General features: G+C 42.9%; 1 protein-coding gene across 1 annotated transcript in view; it reads left to right on the top strand.

Moving 5' to 3' along the window:
• Positions 1–14336, top strand: part of PPCDC (phosphopantothenoylcysteine decarboxylase) — a 146190-nt gene extending 131854 nt beyond the window's left edge. The window contains exons 6-7 of the mRNA XM_063926325.1: positions 12576–12642; positions 14278–14336. Coding sequence (XP_063782395.1) covers positions 12576–12619 — 44 coding nt within the window. The 3' untranslated portion in view covers positions 12620–12642; positions 14278–14336. The remainder of the gene's footprint in view (positions 1–12575; positions 12643–14277) is intronic.
• The last annotated feature ends 7614 nt before the right edge of the window (positions 14337–21950 follow it).

Here is a 21950-nt window from a genome sequence, read left to right as displayed (position 1 = left end):
TTTGTTCTCTAATGGGCAAAGCCATGTGCACTGCAGATGGGTCAGTTATAACATATGCAGAAAGATTTAGATTTGGGTGGGTTATTTTGTTTCTGGGCAGGGTAAATACTGGCTGCTTTATTTTTACATTTCAGTTTGAACACACCCCAACCAAATCTAACTCTCTCTGTACATGTTATATCTGCCCCCCCCCCCCCCCTGCAGTGCAGATGGTTTTGCCCATTAGAGAACAAATCTGCTGCTGCAATCAGGTCTGAATTAGACCCCAGGTCCCAAGTGCCTTGGCCACGTCAAGCATCTTTTCTTGCTCAAATGTGCTTTTTATTTGTAAAAATAAAACAACTGGCAGCAACAAAACTAGTTTGCCTGATTAATTTGATGTGTGACTTACAACATTTCTATACTAACTTCAGGAGAGTATCGGAGGGGGTGAACCTTTCCGGGGTGCTTGGCATGAATCTCATTCTGTTCCTCACTGTTCACAACCATGATTCATGGTATTTTCAGTGGGAGATGGGCTGAAGTACTCTGTATTGACCCGGTTTAAATTTTCCAGTTATGTAGTTATCAATGAGTTGGATTTAACTATCAACATATTAAAAATAATTAAAAGCTCTGCCAACACACCCGTGAGGTTGCTGCCCAGTGTCGTTTTTGTGGTATTGTCAGTAGCCCTGATCCTCAGCTTTTCTTTCTGTTCAGTTTTATAATCACTTTTACATTGCTAGATTGGTATAACGTGTTCCTTCTGTTATCAATGTTGCTATTCCAAGGTGTTTGGGTACACAATATTTTTTGTCTTCCCACCTCCATTTCTTTTAGGTATTTTAGTTAATTGATTTATGGTTATTTCAGTCAGTTATTTCAGGTCATTGAATTATGGTTATTTCTGTCCGTTATTATAGTTCATTAACATTTTCATCCAAATCCATCCAGTGTAAGGCCCGGAGCAGGCTCCCCAGGTCAAAGTTCTGCCCAGCGTACACCAGTGTGAGGTCCGACTGGGACTCCAATCCCGTAGTATGTTTTCTGCGATCCAATGTTACCAGTTTGTGATGTTTTCTTCCAAATCCATCCAGTGGAAGGCCGTAACCAGGCTCCCTGGGTCACAGTTCTGCCTAATGCAATTTGCCATGAGGTTCGACCGACCCCAGCACCCAAATATGTCTTCTGGGATGCAGTGTTTCCACTCTGAAGTTTTTGTCCAGATCCATCCAGTGGCAGGCTCCGAACAGGCTCCCCAGGTGAAAGTTCTGCCCAGCGTACACCAACGGGAGGTCCGACTGGGACCCCAACCCCCTAGTATGTCTTCTGGGATCCAGTGTTACTGCTCTGCAAAGTTTTGTTCGAAATCCATCCAGTGGAAGGCACAAAACAGGCTTCGTGGGTCAAAGTTCTGCCTGGAGCATTCTGCCATGGGGTCTGACCAAGACCCTAACCCCCCCCTAAAACCTGGCCAGGATCCAACTGGACCAACTCGCATTGGTTTCATTATATATATATATATATATATATATATATATATATATATATATTTATTTTAATTATTATTGTTAGTGGTTATTTATATGGCGCCACAAGGTTTCTGCAGCGCCTAACAAAGTACAGGATAATGTAGGACAAGTACATGGTATATAAACAATTCTGCATCAGGGAACAGGACACTGAACTAATCCTCATCGTGGCAGAAACTGAGGGTTAGGTGCTGTTATAGGGAGTATGGAGTACAAAATATTCTAAGCATGAGGGGAGAAGGCCCTGCTCATGAGAGCTTACATTTTAAAGGTGAGGGGCAGACAGTCAGGGGTGACATATGGGGTAGAAGTGAGCATGGAACAGAGGGTTAGGATGAGAGATGGCTGGTTTTGATGAAGTGGGTCTTGACAGCTTCTTTGAAGTTTTGTAGAGAAGTGGAAAATCTGATAGGAAGAGGTATAGAATTCCAGAGGTAGGGAGCACTACATCCAAAAACTTGGAGGCAAGAATGGGAGGAAGTAATCAGCAGGAGAGGCGGCATGTATTTGTGGAGCACAGACGTTGAGAAGACGTGTAAAGGGAGATAAGGCCAGATATGTAAATTGGTAAGGAATGGGTGAGGGCTTTGTAAGTGAGTGTAAGAAACTTGAATTGGATTTGGAGAAAGGGGATGGGGAGCCTGTAGGGCTTGTAAGAGAGGGGAGGTGGACATAGTACATTTTGACAGGATGATAAGGTGGGCAGCAGGATTGAGGATAGATTGGAGTGGAGAGAAGTGTGGGCCATTACTTTATCTCCAGATACAGGGGAAAAAGAAGTCAGAGTTGGTAAAATGGATGGGGAGGGGTGTTGAGGGTCTGTTGGGATGTGATGTCCTGACATAGGGAGTCAATTTTGGATGTGAAGTAGGGAGCAAAGTCAAGAGCAGAGAGTGAAGAAGGGAGTCAAAGTGGGGGTGGGCAGAAAAGGAAGTTGACAGTGGCAAAGAGGTGCTGGGGGTCAAAGACTGGGAGGAGATGAGGTTTTTGAAGTATGACTTTTTAGAGAGGGAAAGGGCAGCACTGTAGACAGCATAAATTTGAAATGGAAAATGTCTGCTATAGAGTGTGATTTCCTCTACTGTCACTTGGCAGTACATGAGCTATTTTCAGCTATCTGGTGAATTTAGCATGCCAGGGTTGAGGTGTTGATCTGTGAGGATGAATAATGATTGCTGGAGCAACAGAGTCAAGAGCAAAAGTAAGGGAGGCATTGTATAGGTAACTAGCTTGTTCAGGAGAGAAAGAGAATAGAAGTGAGAAGTGAATAAAAATAGAGAATAAGAAAATGGTGTCGATAGCCTCAATGTTACTCTTAGTGATGGCAGCCTTACGAGGTAGAGATGGAGAAGCAGAGAGGGATAAGTTAAAAAAGAGCAGGTTATGGCCAGAGAGGGGGAATGGGGAGTTGGAGAAGTCAGAAATATCTCAACAGTGAGTAACTAACAGATCAAGTGAGTGCTCACTCACATGGGAAGGCGAGGAGGTCCAAGCAATAAGATGAGGTTAAGGAGTTTAGAGACAGAGGATTATGTGGGGATATCAATTGGGATGTTAAAATCATCTAAGATAATGGATAGAATGTCTGAAGAGAGGAAGTGAATGAGACAGGAAGCAAGGTGATCAATGAATTTGTTGGGAATGCCAGGTGGATGGTAAACAACAGCTACTTGGAGGTGAACATCAGAAATATGGCCCTGGTCCCTAAATGGATGGATTTTTTAATATATGGATTTTTGTATATATATATATATATATCATTTACACCCTGAAGGAAAAGACTGCATGGTCTGAATTGTTGGTCTTCTATACATGCAATGTAACTCTTGAAGAAATCCATGAAGTATTGCCTTTCCTTTCAGTAGGATGCTTGTTGATATATATGACATTGTGATGCTACATCCCAATTAGTTGAATTGCCCTTTAATTTTTTTTTTACAGCAGGCATACAAATACAATGTCCTGTACAGTCAGAAACCAATTAACATACCAAAACGTTTTTTTGGACTGTGAGAAAAAGATTGGAATAAATCTAAGTAACTGAAGTTAAACAATGCTCTGAACAAGAGCTGAATTAAATACGTCTCACGATTTCCGTAAAACATCATGTTTTGCTTTATTGTTGCACTAGATTGGATGAGACTATGCATCACAATCAAATTAGCCATTACGTCTCCATGTAGCTATTGCAAATGTTTTTAGAGTTTATAATTATATATCTTGCCTATAGTGAATTAGTGTCTTGATTTAATAATAATACCTGGCAGTAGGTACAGGATACAGCTTCCGAGGTGAGAATTTTATATAGTTGGTACAGGAACAATTCCAAAACATCTCCTAAAAAGCAAACATTTCTTCAACTGAAGGGCCTGAGGCATGGCAGGATGATGTATTAACCAGAATTGTATAACGTAAACCAGGAGACAGTCTGCAGTGAATGTGTTTAAAGGTAGCGTGTATGCTGAAAGACTGTCAGACCCATAAGTGTACTCTTCCCACAGACAACACAGCATTACTAAAGGAAATAAAATAAAACTATAGTATTGGTCCTCTTTCTTTTTTTTTACTGAAATATTTTTATTAAAGAAATGTTACAATACAGATCATTCAAGTCATTTTAAATGAATATGAGAACAATAACACATAAGCAGTGGATCTGCAATTATAAGAAAAACAATGCCAGAAAGAAATCAGGGAGGGGGGAACGACACACAGAGATGCCAAATAAAAACTTAATAAAGTCGATCTGACAATACGCATATAATTAAATATCACAAGTTAGTCAAGAAGCATGAAAGAACCATGCACATGCCTTTAACGTCTAAATTTGTAGGACCTTGGTTGAAGAGACAGGAAAGAAAAGAACTCACGGACCAAAGTAATCTTCTAGAGCAGAGGCTTATAAGAAATAAGAACTGGGAAGAGACCTGTTGTGATCCTTTTAATTCAAAACATTCCGTGAAGCTATATTTGAGGTATAATAATCCGGCCAAGATAGCCATTTATTCAGAGGAGAAGTTGAGGCTAGACTGCAGTGTTTTCCAAACTTTTTTGAATCACGGCGCCCTAGAATATCAGAATTTTTTCACGGCACCCCTAGGCCAAAAATTTCTTATTGAGAAATTTAGAAAGAAATATTACATTAAGTAGATCGCGTTTATATGTCATCCTTAGGGTCAGTTGTGTGGTGAGGGACAGGATTTGCTTCTGTTTGGCCACATATGTTATGACTGGCAGCCACCAGCACTGGTTTTGCCTATTATATTGACCATGAATATTTTGAATTGGTCCTGGACCACCAATCTAAAGGCACCCCTGCAATTGTCCCGAGGCACCCCAGGGAGCCACGGCACACAGTTTGGGAACCTCTGGGCTAGAGAGTATTTAAATCCTATAGTTTCCATTTCATAGCTGTGATGTACAGCACCTATAATTTTGGATAGACGTGGAGGGTCTTCTCTTTTCCAATATTGAGCTATTGCAGCCCTAGTCACTATAAGCATATGGCCTATAATACTATACATATTCATTGGGTATAGAGGTAGGAAATTAGTGTAAGAGTACAATTTCAGGAAAAAAGGTAAGTAAAACATCCGTAATTTGTTTAATCAGGTCAAAAACCTCTGTCCAAAGCTGTTTAATAATAGGGCATGACCAATATATATGAATTAGTGTTCCCTCTAGCCCACATTGTCTCCAATAAAATTTAGAAGACTCAGGCCAAATTTTGTGGAGTCTATCCAGAGTGTGGTAAAGACCATGCATTAATTTAAACATAATTTCCGAATGGTTTATGTATCTAGACATTCTAATTCAGAGGTTCTCAAACTCGGTCCTCGGGGGCACACACAGTGCATGTTTTGCAGGTAACCCAGCAGGTGCACAGGTGTATTAATTACTCACTGACACATTTTAAAAGGTCCACAGGTGGAGCTAATTATTTCACTTGCGATTCTGTGAGGAGACCTGCAAAACATGCACTGTGTGTGCCCCCGAGGACCGAGTTTGAGAACCTCTGTTCTAGTTGGTCCTCTTTCTTAGTATAACATTTGTAGAAACGTCAAACAGCTTTGATTTGCAGCTGGTTACTGTATGAATCTCTCTTGCATCTTCCCTGTGCCAAGGCTAGACCAATGTATAGGGCTTGAATATGTTTTAGAAGTTTCATGTTTCAATAAACATGTGGCAAGCTTGCCACTGAGGTATCAAATCCAATGTACACCTTTTAGTTGCAAGATTTGAAAAAAAAAAGTTAAACTCGATAGAACGAAGAGCGTCGGAATAAAATTTTGTGACGGGAGCATCTTACGGTGCCTAAATGTTTTTTTTTTTTGTTTTTTTTTTGCCAAGTCTCAGAAATGTGAAATCTACATGGACTTTGGGAACATAGATGAGTGGCTTCTAAACTGATGCACATTGCCGGTAGATTGCTTCTCAGCCTCTTAATTGGCAACTGTTTGATCTGATTGTCCTTTTGGGCGATATCGTTCATGCAACGCAAGCCACACATCAGTCATTACATCATTATGTCAACCCTCTTTTCACCCCTTAGGAGAGGTTTATTAAAATTCTGATTATGTAGTTTTGCTGTTTCCCACCTGAACAATTCCTATTTTAAATTTCAGCTTCCTAACATATCAGAAGTACGAGAATTAGTGATGAGTCTGAGTGAGTGAGTGAGTGAGTGAGTGAGGGATACATTAAAAAGTGAGAGGACCATTTTTGTAGTTTAATAAATTTTACACACTGAAGGTACAATCCACATTTTGATCCGACTGTCCGTTTGGGTGTTATCGTTCATGCAACGCAAGCAACATATCGGTTATGACATCATGTCAACCCCCTTTTCATCCCCTTAGAGGAGGTTTATTAAAATTCTGATTATGCAGTTTTCTTATTTCCCACCTGAAAAATACCTATGTGAAATTTCGGGATCAGTATGAAATACCTCCAATCAAAATCCCGATGGTCAAAATCCCGACATGGACAAAATACAGACATTTAAAATACCGACAAGGTCAAAATACCGACATTTAAAATGTCGACAGGTCAAAAAAACAACACAAATTTTCATTGTTTTTATGGTGTGTATGTCGACATAGGTTGACATGGACACCATATAAGTGTACCGCGTCCCCTCGCATGGCTCACTGCGCTCGCCATGCTTTGGGCACGGTGCCTCGCTGCGCTCGGCACACTATTATATTCTCTCTCCAGGTCCACTGGGATGGTAAAGTATGAACAAGTCTGTTTCAATGAAAAACTCATGAAAACTCATGTCGAATTTTTGAACTGTCGACATTATAAATGTTGGTATTTTGACTAAGTTGGGATTTTGACCGTCGGTCAATTGCTGTCGGTATTTTGACCGTTGGGATTTTGATTGTCGGTAAATGACTGCATCCCGAAATTTCAGCTTCAGTCAGTGAGTGAGTAAGGGCTTTCGCATATGTATCTCTCTCTCTCTCTCTCTCTCTATATATATATATATATATATATATAGAGAGAGATATATATATAGAGATATAGATAGGTAGGTAGGTAGATAGGTAGATCGATAGATAGATGGATAGATAGATAGAGATATTGGCCTTCTTATAAGGCACTGCAAGTTTGGACTTCACCAAGCTGAACACAGACAACTTTCTGTTATGTTTGTCAAATGTAACTAGATTTTCTGCACACTATGGGTTTCAAGGGAAAATTTATCAAACTTGCTGATCACGAAATGTCTTTGCAAAGACGTCTATTGAGGAGACGCAAATTACTGCTACAATGCTGATTGCTGATCAGTTCTCAACTCTGACCACCAAGTATTGTAGATAAATAGCTGATTATTCATCCATGGTACAATACCCTATGTTGTGTTCCTTGGAATACAGTATTATTATTATTATTATTATTATTATTATTATTATTATTATAATACTTTATATGACACCACAAGCCTTCCGCAGCACCTAACAAAGTACAACAGCAAATGAGCAAACAAGAAAACAGTGATTTACATTACAAGACAAGACATGGTTTATGAATACTGCTGCTTTAGTGGGCATAACAGGCAAATAAGCAGGAGGGTGGCAGAAATGAAGGGTTAGGTGCCTTTGGGAGTATATAGTTGATGACAGTATAAGTAAAGCCTTGTTGATGCATTTAATTTTGATAATGATTGATCTGAATGATGATCGATCATCCAAATTGACTTGCAAAGCGACGGAGAACCAAAGATGAATGACCGTGGGGCCACACATTGTTCAACGTTGGTGCATACACACTAAGCGATATGAACGATTTTTTGTTCATTACTGAACAAGATCGTTCATATCGCCCGCACACATCGCCAAGTGTGTAGGGGCCTTTAGGGAAGGCAAAGCACAGGAGAGATTAGGGCCATTCTCATGATAGTTTATATTCTATGGGGGGAAGGGGCATATAGACAGGCGTGACAGATGGGGTAAACAGTGAGCATTAAAGAGGGTTAGGATGAGAATGGCTGGGTTTGATGAAGTAGTAAGTTTTGAGAGCTCCTCTGACGTTTTGTAGAGATGGAGAGTCTGATATTGTAGAAGGAGAGAATTCCAGTGGTAGGGAGCAGCATGAGCAAAATCTTGGAGGTGGGAGTGGATGGAAAATATCAATTGGCAAGCGAGGCAGGATTCATTTATGGATTGAAGAGGGTGGGAGTGTGATGGAGATGAGGTCAGAGATGTCAATAGATGAGGGCTTTGTAAATGAGTGTGAGAAGCTTTATTTGGGTTATAAATGGGAAGTTGAGCTAATGTAGGGCTTGTAGGAGTGGGAAGGCAGATGTAGTACATTTGGAAAAGAAGATGAGCCAGACAGCAGCATTGAGGACAGATTGGAGTGGAGAGCAGTGGGGATCAGGGAGACCTGATAGGAGGAGGTTACAGTAGTCCAATCTGGAGATGAAAATTAAGAGGATGAGTGTATTAGTAGCATCCAGGGTGAAAAAGCACCTGATCCTGGAAATATTTTTGAGAAGTAAATGGCATCACTACGAAAGGTACTGAATGTGTGATTTTAAGGATAGAGGAGTCAAGAATAACTACAAGATAGAGCACTTGCAGGCTAGAGGCAATGATTGCGCTGTGAATTGATAATGAAATTGTGGGAAGTAAGGGAAGGTTGGAAGATGATCAGCTCAGGCTTAGGCATGTTTAGTTTAAGAAAGTGTCAGGACATCCACGAAGAGGTAGCAGAGAGACAGTTAGATATACAACTGAGGGGAGAGGTCAGGGGAGGAAAGGTTGACTGAGTATTATCAGCATAGAGATGATATGGAAGGAAAAAGTGCTGGTGAGCTCACCTGAAAGAAACATATGGAGGGAGAGTAGGAGACGTCCAAGAACAGAACCTTGGGGGACACCAACTGTTAGTGGAAATGGGGGAGTGGAGTCACGAGAGGAGACGGAATAGTCAGGGAGGTAGGAGGACAGTATCACATATACCAATAAATGAAGACTTTGTAGGAGGAGGGGATGGTGCACAGTGTCAAATGCAGCACTGAGGGCATGGAATAGTGGCCCTTGGATTTGGCAGCAAGGAGGTCATTGCAGACTTTTGTTAGAGCAGTTTCAGTAGAGAAAATAGAAGCTAAACTGAAATGGGTAAAACGGAGTGGGAGGAAAGAAAGGTGGTAAACAATGCATTCAAGGAGTTTGGAGTCAAAAGTAAGGAGAGAGATGTGCCGGTAATTGGAGAAAGTGTTCGGATCAAGGGTAGGTTTTTAAGAATGGGGGAGACTAGGCATGCTTGAATGCAGAGGGGACAGTGCCTAATGAGAGGGAGAGAATGAGGAGGTGGGTAAGATGGGAAAAGGCACAAGAAGAGAGAAGTAGTGGAGGAGGTGGGAGAGGATAGGGTTAAGGAGGGAGTTGGAATGGGGGGAAGGACCAGATCATATTTAAATTCCAGATACAGGGGGGGGGGGGGGGGGAGTCAGAGTTGGTAAGATGGAGGATTAGGCTGGGAAAAGAGGGGGCAAAGTGCTGAGTGTCTGTTGGGATATGATATCCTGACGTATGGAGTCAATTGTCGGTGACAAAGTCAAGGGCAGAGGGGGTAATTCAGTCCTGATCGCTCGCTAGTGTTTTTTGCAGCACTGCGATCAGGTCAGAACTGCGAATGCGTATGCACAGGTACAAAGCGGATCGTTGCTGTGCGATGGGTTTTACGAAGAATCCATTCGCACAACCAATCGCAAGGAGATTGACAGGAAGAAGGCGTTTGTGGGCGGCAACTGACCGTTTTCAGCGAGTGGTTGGAAAAACGCAGGTGTTCCCAAACATTTGCAGGGCGAGTGTCTGACATCAATTCCGGCCCTGGACAGGCTGAAGTGATCGCAGTGGCTGAGTAAGTTCTGGGCAACTCAGAAACTGCACAAAGTTTTTTTGTACCGCTCGGCTGCACATGCGATCTCATAATTACACAGCTAAAATACACTCCCCGGTGGGCGGCGACTATGCGAACGCAGGAATGCAAAAAACAGCTAGCACGCAATCAGGTCTGAATTAGCCCCAGAGAGTGAGGAGGGATGGCGATGAGGGGTTGGGCAGAGGAGCGAAATGAAAGTGATAAAATGCTGGGGTTTGAGTACTGGGAGGAAATGAGGTGTTTGAAATATGACTGTTTAGCAAGGGAAAGAACAGCACTGTAGAATAAGAGCATAAATTTGAAATGGAGGAAGTCTACCTTACAGCATGATCCATCCACTGTCGCTTGGTGGTTCGTGAACACTTTTGCAGATATCTGGTGCATTTGGAATACCAGGGTTGAGGTGTGGATCTGTGAGGGTGAATAGTGATTACCGGAGCACCAAGAGTCAAGAGCAGAAGAAAGGGAGGCATTATATAAGGAACTGGCTTATTCAGGGCAGGCTAGAGAGAACAGGGTAAAGAAGCGAGGTGAGCAGGGAGGATAAGGATACTGTGTGAGTAGCCTTAATGTTATGCTTAGCGATGGTAGCCTTAGGAGATAGAGATGGAGAAGCAGAGAGGGAAAGTTAAAAGAGAGCAGGTGATGGTCAGAGAAGGCAAATGGGGGATTGGTGTAGTCAAAAATATCTCAATGGTGACTAAAGACCAGATCAAGTGAGCGCATACTCGCATGGAAGGGTGAGGAGATCCAAATGATTATGCGAGGGTAAGAAGTTTAGATGCAGAGGATTCTGTGAGGATATCAGTTGAGATATTGAAGTCACATAAGCTAATGGAGGGAAGATCTGAAGAGAGGAAGTGGGGGGGGGGGCAGTAAATGTCTGCTACTTGAAGGTGACCAGGTTGTTGGAAGAGGTGTATAGCATGAACCTCAAATGTTGAGAATGTAAGGGACGGTTCTGAGGGTATGAGTTGGTAAGAGTAACCTGAGGACACCACCACCATGGGGATCCCTGGGCCATGGGTGTATGAGAGCAGCTGGTGAAGTGGTGTCAGATAGGGAAATACAGGTTTCAAAAATGGCTAGGAAATACAGGGAGTTGGAGATGAAAAGTCAGGGGTGGGGTTAAGTTTATTACAGACAGATGTAGCATTCCAGAGGGCACAGGAGATGGGTAGCTGGAGCAGTGGTGTCAGAGGGGGGGAAATCCAGGTTTCAATAATGGCTAGGAAATACAGGGAGTTATAGATGAAAAGTCAGGGGTGGGGTTAAGTTTATTACAGACAGATGTAGCATTCCAGAGGGCACAGGAGACAGGGGCAGCTGGAGAAGTGGTGTCAGAGGGGTAAATCCAGGTTTCAATAATGGCTAGGAAATACAGGGAGTTGGAGATGAAAAAGTCAAGGGTGGGATTTAGTTTATTACAGATCTAGCATTCCAGAGGGCACAGGAGAGAGGGGCTAAGTTAGTGGGGGGAATGTGAATTCAATAATCAAAAAGATTAGATTAATTTAGAGGGCAGAGATGGAGAAAGTGTAGAGGTGGAGGTCAGGGTAGGAGTTTGGTGTGATGCAGATGGATGTGAAGGTGGTAACAAGGAGCGGAGGGAGGAAGCAGAGCTTAACGGTAGGGTAATAGGGCAAAGGTGGGGAGAAGTGAATGAAACTGTTGTAAAGGGAAAGGAAGGAGAGGGAAGCAGAGGGGTGAAAGGTAGACTGAGGAGAAGAGAGAGAGGGAAGAGGAGTTGGAGGAGACTAGGAGAGAAGGGTAGAGGTGGGAACAGGGGGCAGAATAAAGGACTAAGTGAACACTAAATGATGGTGGAGTTGAGGAAAACACGGTCATGGTGTGAATGAAGTAAATACAGGGTTAAAACTGAAAGTAGATTTGCAGAAGTAAAATTGAAAGTACATATAGATGTAGCATGCTGCAACACAGCTTGCTGCATGGCATGCCAGTCTGTGACTAGTCACAGTCAGCAATCAATCGATCGCTGGCTGCAAATAGTCGCAGCCTGGCATGCCATGTAGCATACCATAATGCAATATGCCTCATCGCAGTAAAATGAGCACAGCTACAACTGTATGTATCACCTGCTCATCCTGCATATAATTGCCTGCAACAATGCGTATTCATGTGGCAGAGATTATAGCAGTTATTATATGCAGCTTGCTGCTGCTAGTTGCAGTGTGCAACTGCTCCCATTGCTTTGAGTGGAAGCAGATGCGTAAGCACCTGCCCATAAATAGTGGGCATGCTATTCATGGCAAACAAGTCACGTTTACCGTGATTTGTTTCCACAATGAGCAAGGACATATCTGTACAGTGTTAATAATAATAATAATAATAATCATCATCATCATCATCATTTTGTTTATATGGCGCTCTTACTCCAACAGGACTCAAGGTGCTTAGAAAATTTGTATGCACAACAAGCAAAATAAATGTGGAGATTTTATGGGTAAAGACATGTAATATTAAAGTAGACCATGTTAGATGTTAGAGGATGTGAGGCTTGGCAGAAAAAAGTGATGGTTATTCAGACAGGACTTTGAGAGGCATAAAGGTAAGTTAACACTGGTAAGATATACATTCTGATGTTTTGAAAAAAACAAAAAAAAAATGCGTAAATAGTTGCTCATGCCATGATTCTTATATCCACAGTCGGTTATCCCTATGTGCTAAGTTTGAGGTGGGACAAATGCTGAAGGGATGGTTGGTTGGTTGGTAGGTAAGTACACATTCCTCTGGTTACTTCCTCAATACCCACCTAGAAATGTTATGTTTACCTTCAAATAAATGTATTATTTTGCCTTACAGGGGACTCAGGACATGAATGTTTCTCCTGGCTTCTGACTCCATTTTCACTTCCTGATAGTCCTGTAGAGCGCAAATATAATGATACTCTTAAGTCCACTCGATCTGTGATAGAATGTACATATGGGCTAGTAAAATCTAGGTTCTGTTGTCTTGATAGATCGGGAAGGACTATGTTGTATAATATAGAAAATATCCGTACATTGTGCGCTGCTGCTGCGTGTTGCATAATCTGTGCCTAAATCAACCACCTCCGCCAGATTATGCAACACACAGACAGCAGGCAGGGCTTCTGGTTTATTTGGGCGACTCTGTGAGCACAGAGAGTGGGAGGCAGGTTAGGTCATCAGTGATAGCCAACTACTTCACAATAAGTATAATACACAACACTGCTATCTAAAAAAAATACTAAAAATGTGTATCCAAAAATGTAACAAATTACAAAGCATGTAGTCCCTTCTGAAATGTTTGTCCAGTACTGAAAGAATGCTTAACATTACCCACGTCACTTAGAGATAGAAGTATGTGACTGTATTTGGTCCATATACTTTCACTGTTATGTCAGTGTATTAACACATTTGTAACCCATACAAAGTACACAACATCACTTTACACTTTTAATGTGCATAATGTTTCAAAATAACTAACAGCATGAGGACAGGATTCATACTCTAAAAAAATTGCAAGGAAAACAAAAATTCGTTTTAAACAGTTTTTTTTGTTCAACACCACCATGTAATGTTATACAATTCACATTAAAGTGGTGTTTCGGTTTTGAAATTTTGCCAGAATTAGGACTCATACCAAATATAAATAACTTCGGTTGTTTCTAACTATACAAATAACAATAACACACAGGTATGTGTCCAGCTGACAAAATCAACCAATAATGTTTTTATTAAATACAAATTTTATCAAAAATATGTATTAAATGTGCAATAATCAGGCCAACGTAGGCTGAAATGCTTAAAAATTAGCAAATATAAATAATTTTGGTTGTTTCTAACTATACAAATAACAATAACACATAGGTATGTGTCCAGCTGACAAAATCAACCAATAATGTTTCTGCCAAATACAAATTTTTATCAAAAATATGTATTAAATGTGCAATAATCAGGCCAACGTAGGCTGAAATGCTTAAAAATTAGCAAATATAAATAATTTCGGTTGTTTCTAACTATACAAATAACAATAACACATAGGTATGTGTCCAGCTGACAAAATCAACCAATAATGTTTTTGTCAAATACAAATTTAATCAAAAATACGTATTAAATGTGCAATAATCAGGCCAACGTAGGCTGAAATGCTTAAAAATTAGCATAATATAACAAACAATGCTTTGTATTCAGCATAGTTTTAAAATTGTTTTTGGTCATCATAACGATTTTATAGTATTTATTTTTTAAAGACTAACAAAACAAGAAATTATTAACTGGTTTGGTGAAAGCATATAAATGAATGCTAAAGAAGTTTATTTGGAGACAAAATAATGTAATTGTGTATGATATTGACACAATTTTTTTTTATCAATGTCTCCTTTTAGGTGGATGGCTAGGGGAGAAAGAGGAGCGGCCAGGACCAGTACCACCACCTTTAGTGTGTTGTCCTAAAGTTTTACAATTTTCATTCATCTCCATAAGATTGTTTTGGCATTTAAATAGACATAAGGAATTAAGTTGACAGGCCATATTTGAATTTGTTTGTGCTTCTAAAAGACGGTGGTTTCCTTCTGAGATTCTGGTCATTACACCAAAATTCTTTGTCAAATTGATGTTAACATGGCTGACATTAAGACTACAAACATTTTCATTTAAAAGCATGACATTTGCATTAATTTCTCTCATGTCCTAGGGGATACTGGGATGGTAAGAGTTACCATGGGGGTATAGATGGGGTCCATTGGAGCCATGGCACTTTAAAGTATTCAGTGTGCTGGCTCCTCCCCTCTATGCCCCTCCTGCAGACTCAGTATAGAAAAATATGCCCAAGGAGCAGTGTGCATTCTCTGGAGCTCCAAAGAGTTTTCTTCAAAACTTTATTTTAGTTTGTTATTTTCAGGCAGCACTGGCCGGCACCAGTCTGCCTGTGTCGTGGGACTTAGTGGGGGGACCAGACCAACCTATTGAAGGGTTAATGGTCTGTATTCCCACTGACAGGACATTGCTCCTGAGGGGTTGTTTCGCATTATCCCCAGGGTGTGCATGCACTCCAACAGCATGCTGCCACTCCTAACAGAGCTGAAGACACTGGAATGGTGAGAGTACTGACACCGGGGTCCTGGTTAGCAAGTTCCCAGTTACAATGGCAGCATAAGTGCATGGTGGGCACTCGCCACTGCGGATGCGGGGCCCGCTTGCGGTGCCCACACTGGCTTGATGCTGAAAAAGGGTTTTTAACCCTGTTTTCTGTAATAAGGGAGTGTTTGCCAGTATAAAAAGCTTGCATGGACCACGCGCCATTAAGGGGCCGGGGCTAACCACAGAGCGGGATCAGCAGCTCAGAGGCGCCATTTCCTGCTGCATCATACTACAGGCTGCATGCAGGGAAGCTCTGCTACTCCAAGGACCTTCAGAAACACCTTGTAACTGGTACCAGGGGGTTTTATAGAAAGGGGGAGCAATATATTGTTTATATATATATATATATATATATATATATATATCTGCTGGAAATCCTGCACTCTCATCCACACTATGGATAGTCCTTTAGTGGTGGGTGCTCCCAATGGACCGGGTGGGTCCACAAATGTACTGCAAAAGTTCCAAAGATTTGGAGGTGCACTCTCACAAAGACAACTTTTGTATCAGCTTCTCATTTAGATCACCATTACTTTATTGTCGACGTTTCGGTCTGGTCACAGGCCTTTATCAAGACAGGTGATGTAATGTGTCACATATTCAATGCTTTTGACAAATAAGATAAATTTGCAAATAGACAGTAATGACAATTACAAACAATAAGCCTCACCGGCCCCTATCAGGGCCAATTCACAAACACAGATCCACCACCAATATTCACCTTAAGGTGATAAAAGACATTCAATAAGGTGTACAGATGAAGTGAGTTCACAAATACCTTGAGGACCTGCTGTTGTCCACAAACTCTCGCAAGGGTTACAAGATCACATGATTTTAAAATCATACTTGAAAAAATCCATACTGTCAAAAAAAAGAACCAATACATATAGCCATAAATCCATGTATGGTGTACAAACAGTACCTATCTGACCATATTTAACCGAGAAAATTCAAATACCTGGCTCAGGTGGCCTAGATGTATGGATGCAGCAGCTTCAATAACAAGGCTGACGCCTATAGCCGTCCAGCTGCGAATGGCAATCTAACCAAATAACAATAGTTTCAATGTCTAATCTTATTCATGGTCATGGCAACATCACTCGGAAAAAACAAAGAAAGTATGTACTTACATCTGACAGGAGCCGCTGGCACGCACTGCTGCATGCTGGCTCACTGCCAGTGAACTCTATTTAAGCTCCCCGGACCGGAAGTGCCCTCCGTTACCGGAAGTAACTATCAGTAATGAGGCGAACTCCAAAACCGCTCCCTCCAACGAACCCCCACGCGAGAGACTAAACCTCAGATCCTCCAAACAAGCCGCCGCAGCCGCCGCATGCAGAGCACAGGCAGTGCGCCCACCAAAATGGCACTGCATACGAAGCGCTTTTCGATTCCTCTCACTTCCGGGCGTGTCAACTCCCGGAAGTGCGTCATTATGCGTTCCACCGCTTATCAGCGGGGACGCATGATCCCTGCATCATCAAGCGTTCCAATACCAGCCAGCGAGGACACGCCCAGCGGCGCGCAGTCATAGGCTGTCCTGTTAGTGACACTATGGGTAAAATAGTGTTCTGATATATATCTACTCATGGGAATGCTGCGCTGTGCGTGCCTCCTCACATGTAGGTGGAACGCTCTAGCACAGCCAATTCCATTTCAACTAACTAATGGTTAGATGTACTAGTCAATCATAATTGACTAGTACATCTAACCATTAGTTAGTTGAAATGGAATTGGCTGTGCTAGAGCGTTCCACCTACATGTGAGGAGGCACGCACAGCGCAGCATTCCCATGAGTAGATATATATCAGAACACTATTTTACCCATAGTGTCACTAACAGGACAGCCTATGACTGCGCGCCGCTGGGCGTGTCCTCGCTGGCTGGTATTGGAACGCTTGATGATGCAGGGATCATGCGTCCCCGCTGATAAGCGGTGGAACGCATAATGACGCACTTCCGGGAGTTGACACGCCCGGAAGTGAGAGGAATCGAAAAGCGCTTCATATGCAGTGCCGTTTTGGTGGGTGCACTGCCTGTGCTCTGCATGCGGCGGCTGCGGCGGCTTGTTTGGAGGATCTGAGGTTTAGTCTCTCGCGTGGGGGTTCGTTGGAGGGAGCGGTTTTGGAGTTCGCCTCATTACTGATAGTTACTTCCGGTAACGGAGGGCACTTCCGGTCCGGGGAGCTTAAATAGAGTTCACTGGCAGTGAGCCAGCATGCAGCAGTGCGTGCCAGCGGCTCCTGTCAGATGTAAGTACATACTTTCTTTGTTTTTCCGAGTGATGTTGCCATGACCATGAATAAGATTAGACATTGAAACTATTGTTATTTGGTTAGATTGCCATTCGCAGCTGGATGGCTATAGGCGTCAGCCTTGTTATTGAAGCTGCTGCATCCATACATCTAGGTCACCTGAGCCAGGTATTTGAATTTTCTCGGTTAAATATGGTCAGATAGGTACTGTTTGTACACCATACATGGATTTATGGCTATATGTATTGGTTCTTTTTTTTGACAGTATGGATTTTTTCAAGTATGATTTTAAAATCATGTGATCTTGTAACCCTTGCGAGAGTTTGTGGACAACAGCAGGTCCTCAAGGTATTTGTGAACTCACTTCATCTGTACACCTTATTGAATGTCTTTTATCACCTTAAGGTGAATATTGGTGGTGGATCTGTGTTTGTGAATTGGCCCTGATAGGGGCCGGTGAGGCTTATTGTTTGTAATCGTCATTACTGTCTATTTGCAGATTTATCTTATTTGTCAAAAGCATTGAATATGTGACACATTACATCACCTGTCTTGATAAAGGCCTGTGACCAGACCGAAACGTTGACAATAAAGTAATGGTGATCTAAATGAGAAGCTGATACAAGAGTTGTCTTTGTGAGAGTGCACCTCCAAAACTTTGGAACTTTTGCGGTATATATATATAATATATATATATATAACAAACTAGTTACCTTATTAAGGCTCTAATTGCTGCCCGGCAAAAGCACTGCTTTAGCTGATAGAGGCAATCACTGTGCTGGTTCTCTCCCTCTCTGTCTCACTCCATCCAGGCTTACACTGGGTCTCTGTGTTCTTTCACTGCTCCTATGTGTGTGTTCTGCTGATAAGCATGTCTGCCAAAAAGATTGTTTGTCACTCTTGTAGCACTAAGTTTGTTCCCTCTCCAGGGGGATCTCTGCTGTGTGCACTATGCAGTCTCCCTTCACAAGGAAGCAGCACACTGGAACCTGAGTGGCTGTATTCAATAAAGGGGATGATGTCTGATATATCATCTGAGCTGACTACTGCCAGGCAGGAAAAACAAGTGTTTAAGAAATCTATGGATGATTATCTGGTTCAGACTTCTGATCTCAGTCCTATCCCCCAACCCCCTCTGCTGGTTTCTCAGAAACGCACACTGCCCCATGTGCTCCAATCTGACTCGGATTTGGAAAAAGGGTAAGTGGAGGTTGATACTGGAGACAATGCTCTGTCTCAGGGGGTGGAAGCACTTATCTACTCTATCCGGGAGGTCCTGAATATCCCTGATAAAGAAGCAGAACCTTTTAATGTAAAACAAAAGTCCTACTGCACCTTTCCTGTCTCAAAGGAATTAAGCACACTTTTCAAAGAGGCGTAGGTTAATCCTGATAAAAAAATTCCAAACCCCTAAGCAGTTGTTAAACTCCGTCCCTTTCCCCCCTAAGGATAGGAAGGTGTGGGAAATTCCCCCAATTGTGGATACCTCAGTGTCCAGTCTGTCACATAAGATTGTGCTGCCTGTACCTGGTGCTATCTCCTTGAAAGACCCTGCTGACTGTAAAATTGAGACTACACTCAAATCCATTTACACTGCAGTGGGAGTCACACAGAAATCCACCATTGCTTGTGGTTTAATCTCAAGGGCCATTGTAAAATGGTCTGGTAACATAATAGAGGGTTTTGATACCATGCCTCAAGATGAGTTACTAACTCTCCTGCAACATATTCAGGATTCGGCATATTTCATGAGTGAGGCAATTAAGGTGATTGACATTATCAACTCCCGCTCAACAGTTATGGTTGTGTCGGCACGCAGGGCTCTGTGGCTGCGACAGTGGATGGCAGATGCCGGTTCCAAAAAGGTTGTTGAAAACCTTCCTTTCACAGGGGAGGCTCTCTTTGGGGAGGAATTAAATAAGTGGATCTCACAAGCAACTGCCAGTAAGTCCACCTATCTGCCATCAGCGGCCCCTCCAGCCAGACGTGCTTATCCTGGCCCTTCTCTCCAGTCCTTTCGTGTGTCCAGATTTCGGGGCAGAGCCAGAGGTGCTTCCAACGCAGCTCGAGGAAACCGTGGTAGAGCATGCAGACCAGCGGCTGCTGGTCCCCTGGAACAAGGTTCAGGCTCTGCCTCTACCAAGCCTTACGCATGACGGTTGGCCCCTACCTCAAAGGGAAGTTCAGGTGGGTGCTCATCTCAAGTGTTTCAGCTATATTTGGATGGAATTCTGCTGGGATCCTTGGGTGAGAGATCTTGTCTCCCAAGTATACCGGTTTGAGTTTCAGCAGCTCCCTCCTCACAGATTCTTCAGGTCCGGCTTACCAGCTTCACCTGTATCCAAGGTTACCTTGCAGGAGGCCATACAATGACTGTAACAAATCAGGCCATTGTTCCAGTTCCCTCTCTACTCAGAAACCAGGGCTTTTATTCCTGCCTGTTCATGGTACCAAAACCGGATGGTTTGGCCTGGCCAATCTTGAATCTCAAATCTCTGAATCCATACCTACGGGTATTTAAATTCAAAATGGAATCCCTCAGTGGAGTGATTTCAGACCTGGAAGAGGGAAAATTCCTGGTATCCCTGCATATCAAGGATGCATACCTTCACATCCCAATATTGCCGCCTCATCAGGCTTACCTCAGGTTTGCACTAACGGAAGATCACTTCCATTTTCGGGCCCTACCCTTTGGCCTACCTACGGCATCTCAGATGTTCACGAAGGTGATGGCGTATATGATGCTCCTCCTCCGCGTACAGAGTGTGAACATCGTTCCATACTTGGATGATTTCCTCATCAAGGCTGTATCCGAAGCACGGCTGTTGGACAGCATCGCCCTGACTACATGGTTTTTGATGGATCACTGGTGGATTCTGAATCTTCAGAAATCACACCTTGTACCATCGCAGAGACTACAGTTCTTGGGGATGATTCTGGACATGGTGTCTCAAAAGGTGTTCTTTCCTATGGACAAGGCTTTCACAATTCAATTAATGATGAGATCCGTTCTGAAACCTCAGAAAATTTCAGTGCATCTCTACATCAGACTGTTGGACAAGATTGTAGCCTCATCCGAGGCAATTCAGTACGGAAGATTTCATGGCCATCCTTTCCAACTGGATCTGCTGAACAAATTGTCGGGCTCCCACCTGCACATGCACCAACGGATTTCCATGTCTCCAAGAGCTTAGTTTTTTGCTGCTTTGGTGGTTACAGATCTCCCATCTGGTAGAGGGTCATCATTTCGGAATTTGAACATGTGTTCTGTTAACAACGGATGCGAGCCTCCGTGGCTGGGGTGCTGTGACCCAGGGTACTCAGTTTCAGCAAAGGTGGTCACCACAAGAGGCCTCTCTTCCCATAAACATTCTGGAACTCAGAGTGATTTACAATGCCCTTCTACAAGCCTCTGCTCTTCTCCAACATCAGGCCATACAGGTCTAGTCTGATAACGCCACTGCAGTGGTGTACATAAACAAACAAGGAGGGACAAAAAGCAGGGCTGTAATGTGAGAGGTGTCCAGAATACTCCTCTGGGCAGAACGCAATGCCATGGCTATGCAGGCCATATTCATCCCGGGAGTGGACAATTGGGAAGGTGACTTCCTCAGCAGACACGATCTGCACTGGGGGGAGTGGGGTTTTCACCCGCAAGTGTTTCAACTGTTGGTTCAGCGGTGGGACTGCCCGCTCATTGACATGATGGCTTCTCATCTCAACAAGAAGCTGCATTGGTATTGCTACAGGATGAGGGATCCACAAACAGCGTGGTGGATGCCCTGTCGGCACCATGGGCTTACAAGTTCGTCTATCTGTTCACTCCAATTCCTCTGATTCCCTGGGTCTTAAAAAGATTGAAGGGTCATTCGTTTATCAAGACTTACCATGATTACGTTTGACGGCATGGAGGTTGAGAGGGAGATTTTAGCTAGAAAAGGGATCACTGGAAGGGTTATCTCAACTATGGTCAAGGATAGGGAGGTGGTCACATCCAAGCATTACCACCGCATCTGGAAGAAGTATGTCTCCTGGTGTGAGTGTCGACAGTACTCGACTGTGGATTTTCATCTGGGAAGGTTCTTGCTCTTCCTGCAAGCAAGTGTGGATATGGGCCTTCGTTTGGGATCCATAAAGGTTCAGATCTCAGCCTTGTCTGTTTTCTTCCAAAAACAGCTGTTATCCTGAAAGTCCAGACATTCCTGAAAGGTGTCCTTCATCTTCAGCTACTCTTTGTTCCTCCCATGGCACCGTGGGATCTCACCTTGGTCCTGATCTTTCTGCAATCACAGTGGTTTGAACCCTTATGCCAAGTGGACTTGAAATATTTGACTTGGAAGACTGTCACATTGTTGGCCTTGGCCTCAGTGAGGCGTGTATCGGAATTGGGGGCCTTATCCTGTAAGAGCCCTTACCTGGTGTTTCACAAGGATAGGGTGGAGCTCAGGACTCGCCCGCAGTTTCTGTCAAAAGTGGTGTCGGCATTTCACATCAACCAACCGATTGATGTTCTTATGTTGTCTGACACGTCCATTTCCTCTAAATCTTTGTACATGGTTTGAGTTTTGAGGATTTATGTCAAGAGAACTGCTTGTCACAGGAAATATGATTCACTTTTTGTTCTCTATTAAACTACAAAGATTGGATGTCCTGCTTCAAAGCAG

The sequence above is a fragment of the Pseudophryne corroboree genome, chromosome 6 (assembly GCF_028390025.1).
Source record: "Pseudophryne corroboree isolate aPseCor3 chromosome 6, aPseCor3.hap2, whole genome shotgun sequence".
Lineage (NCBI taxonomy): Eukaryota > Metazoa > Chordata > Amphibia > Anura > Myobatrachidae > Pseudophryne > Pseudophryne corroboree.
This window is presented reverse-complemented; position numbering and strand designations above follow the sequence as displayed.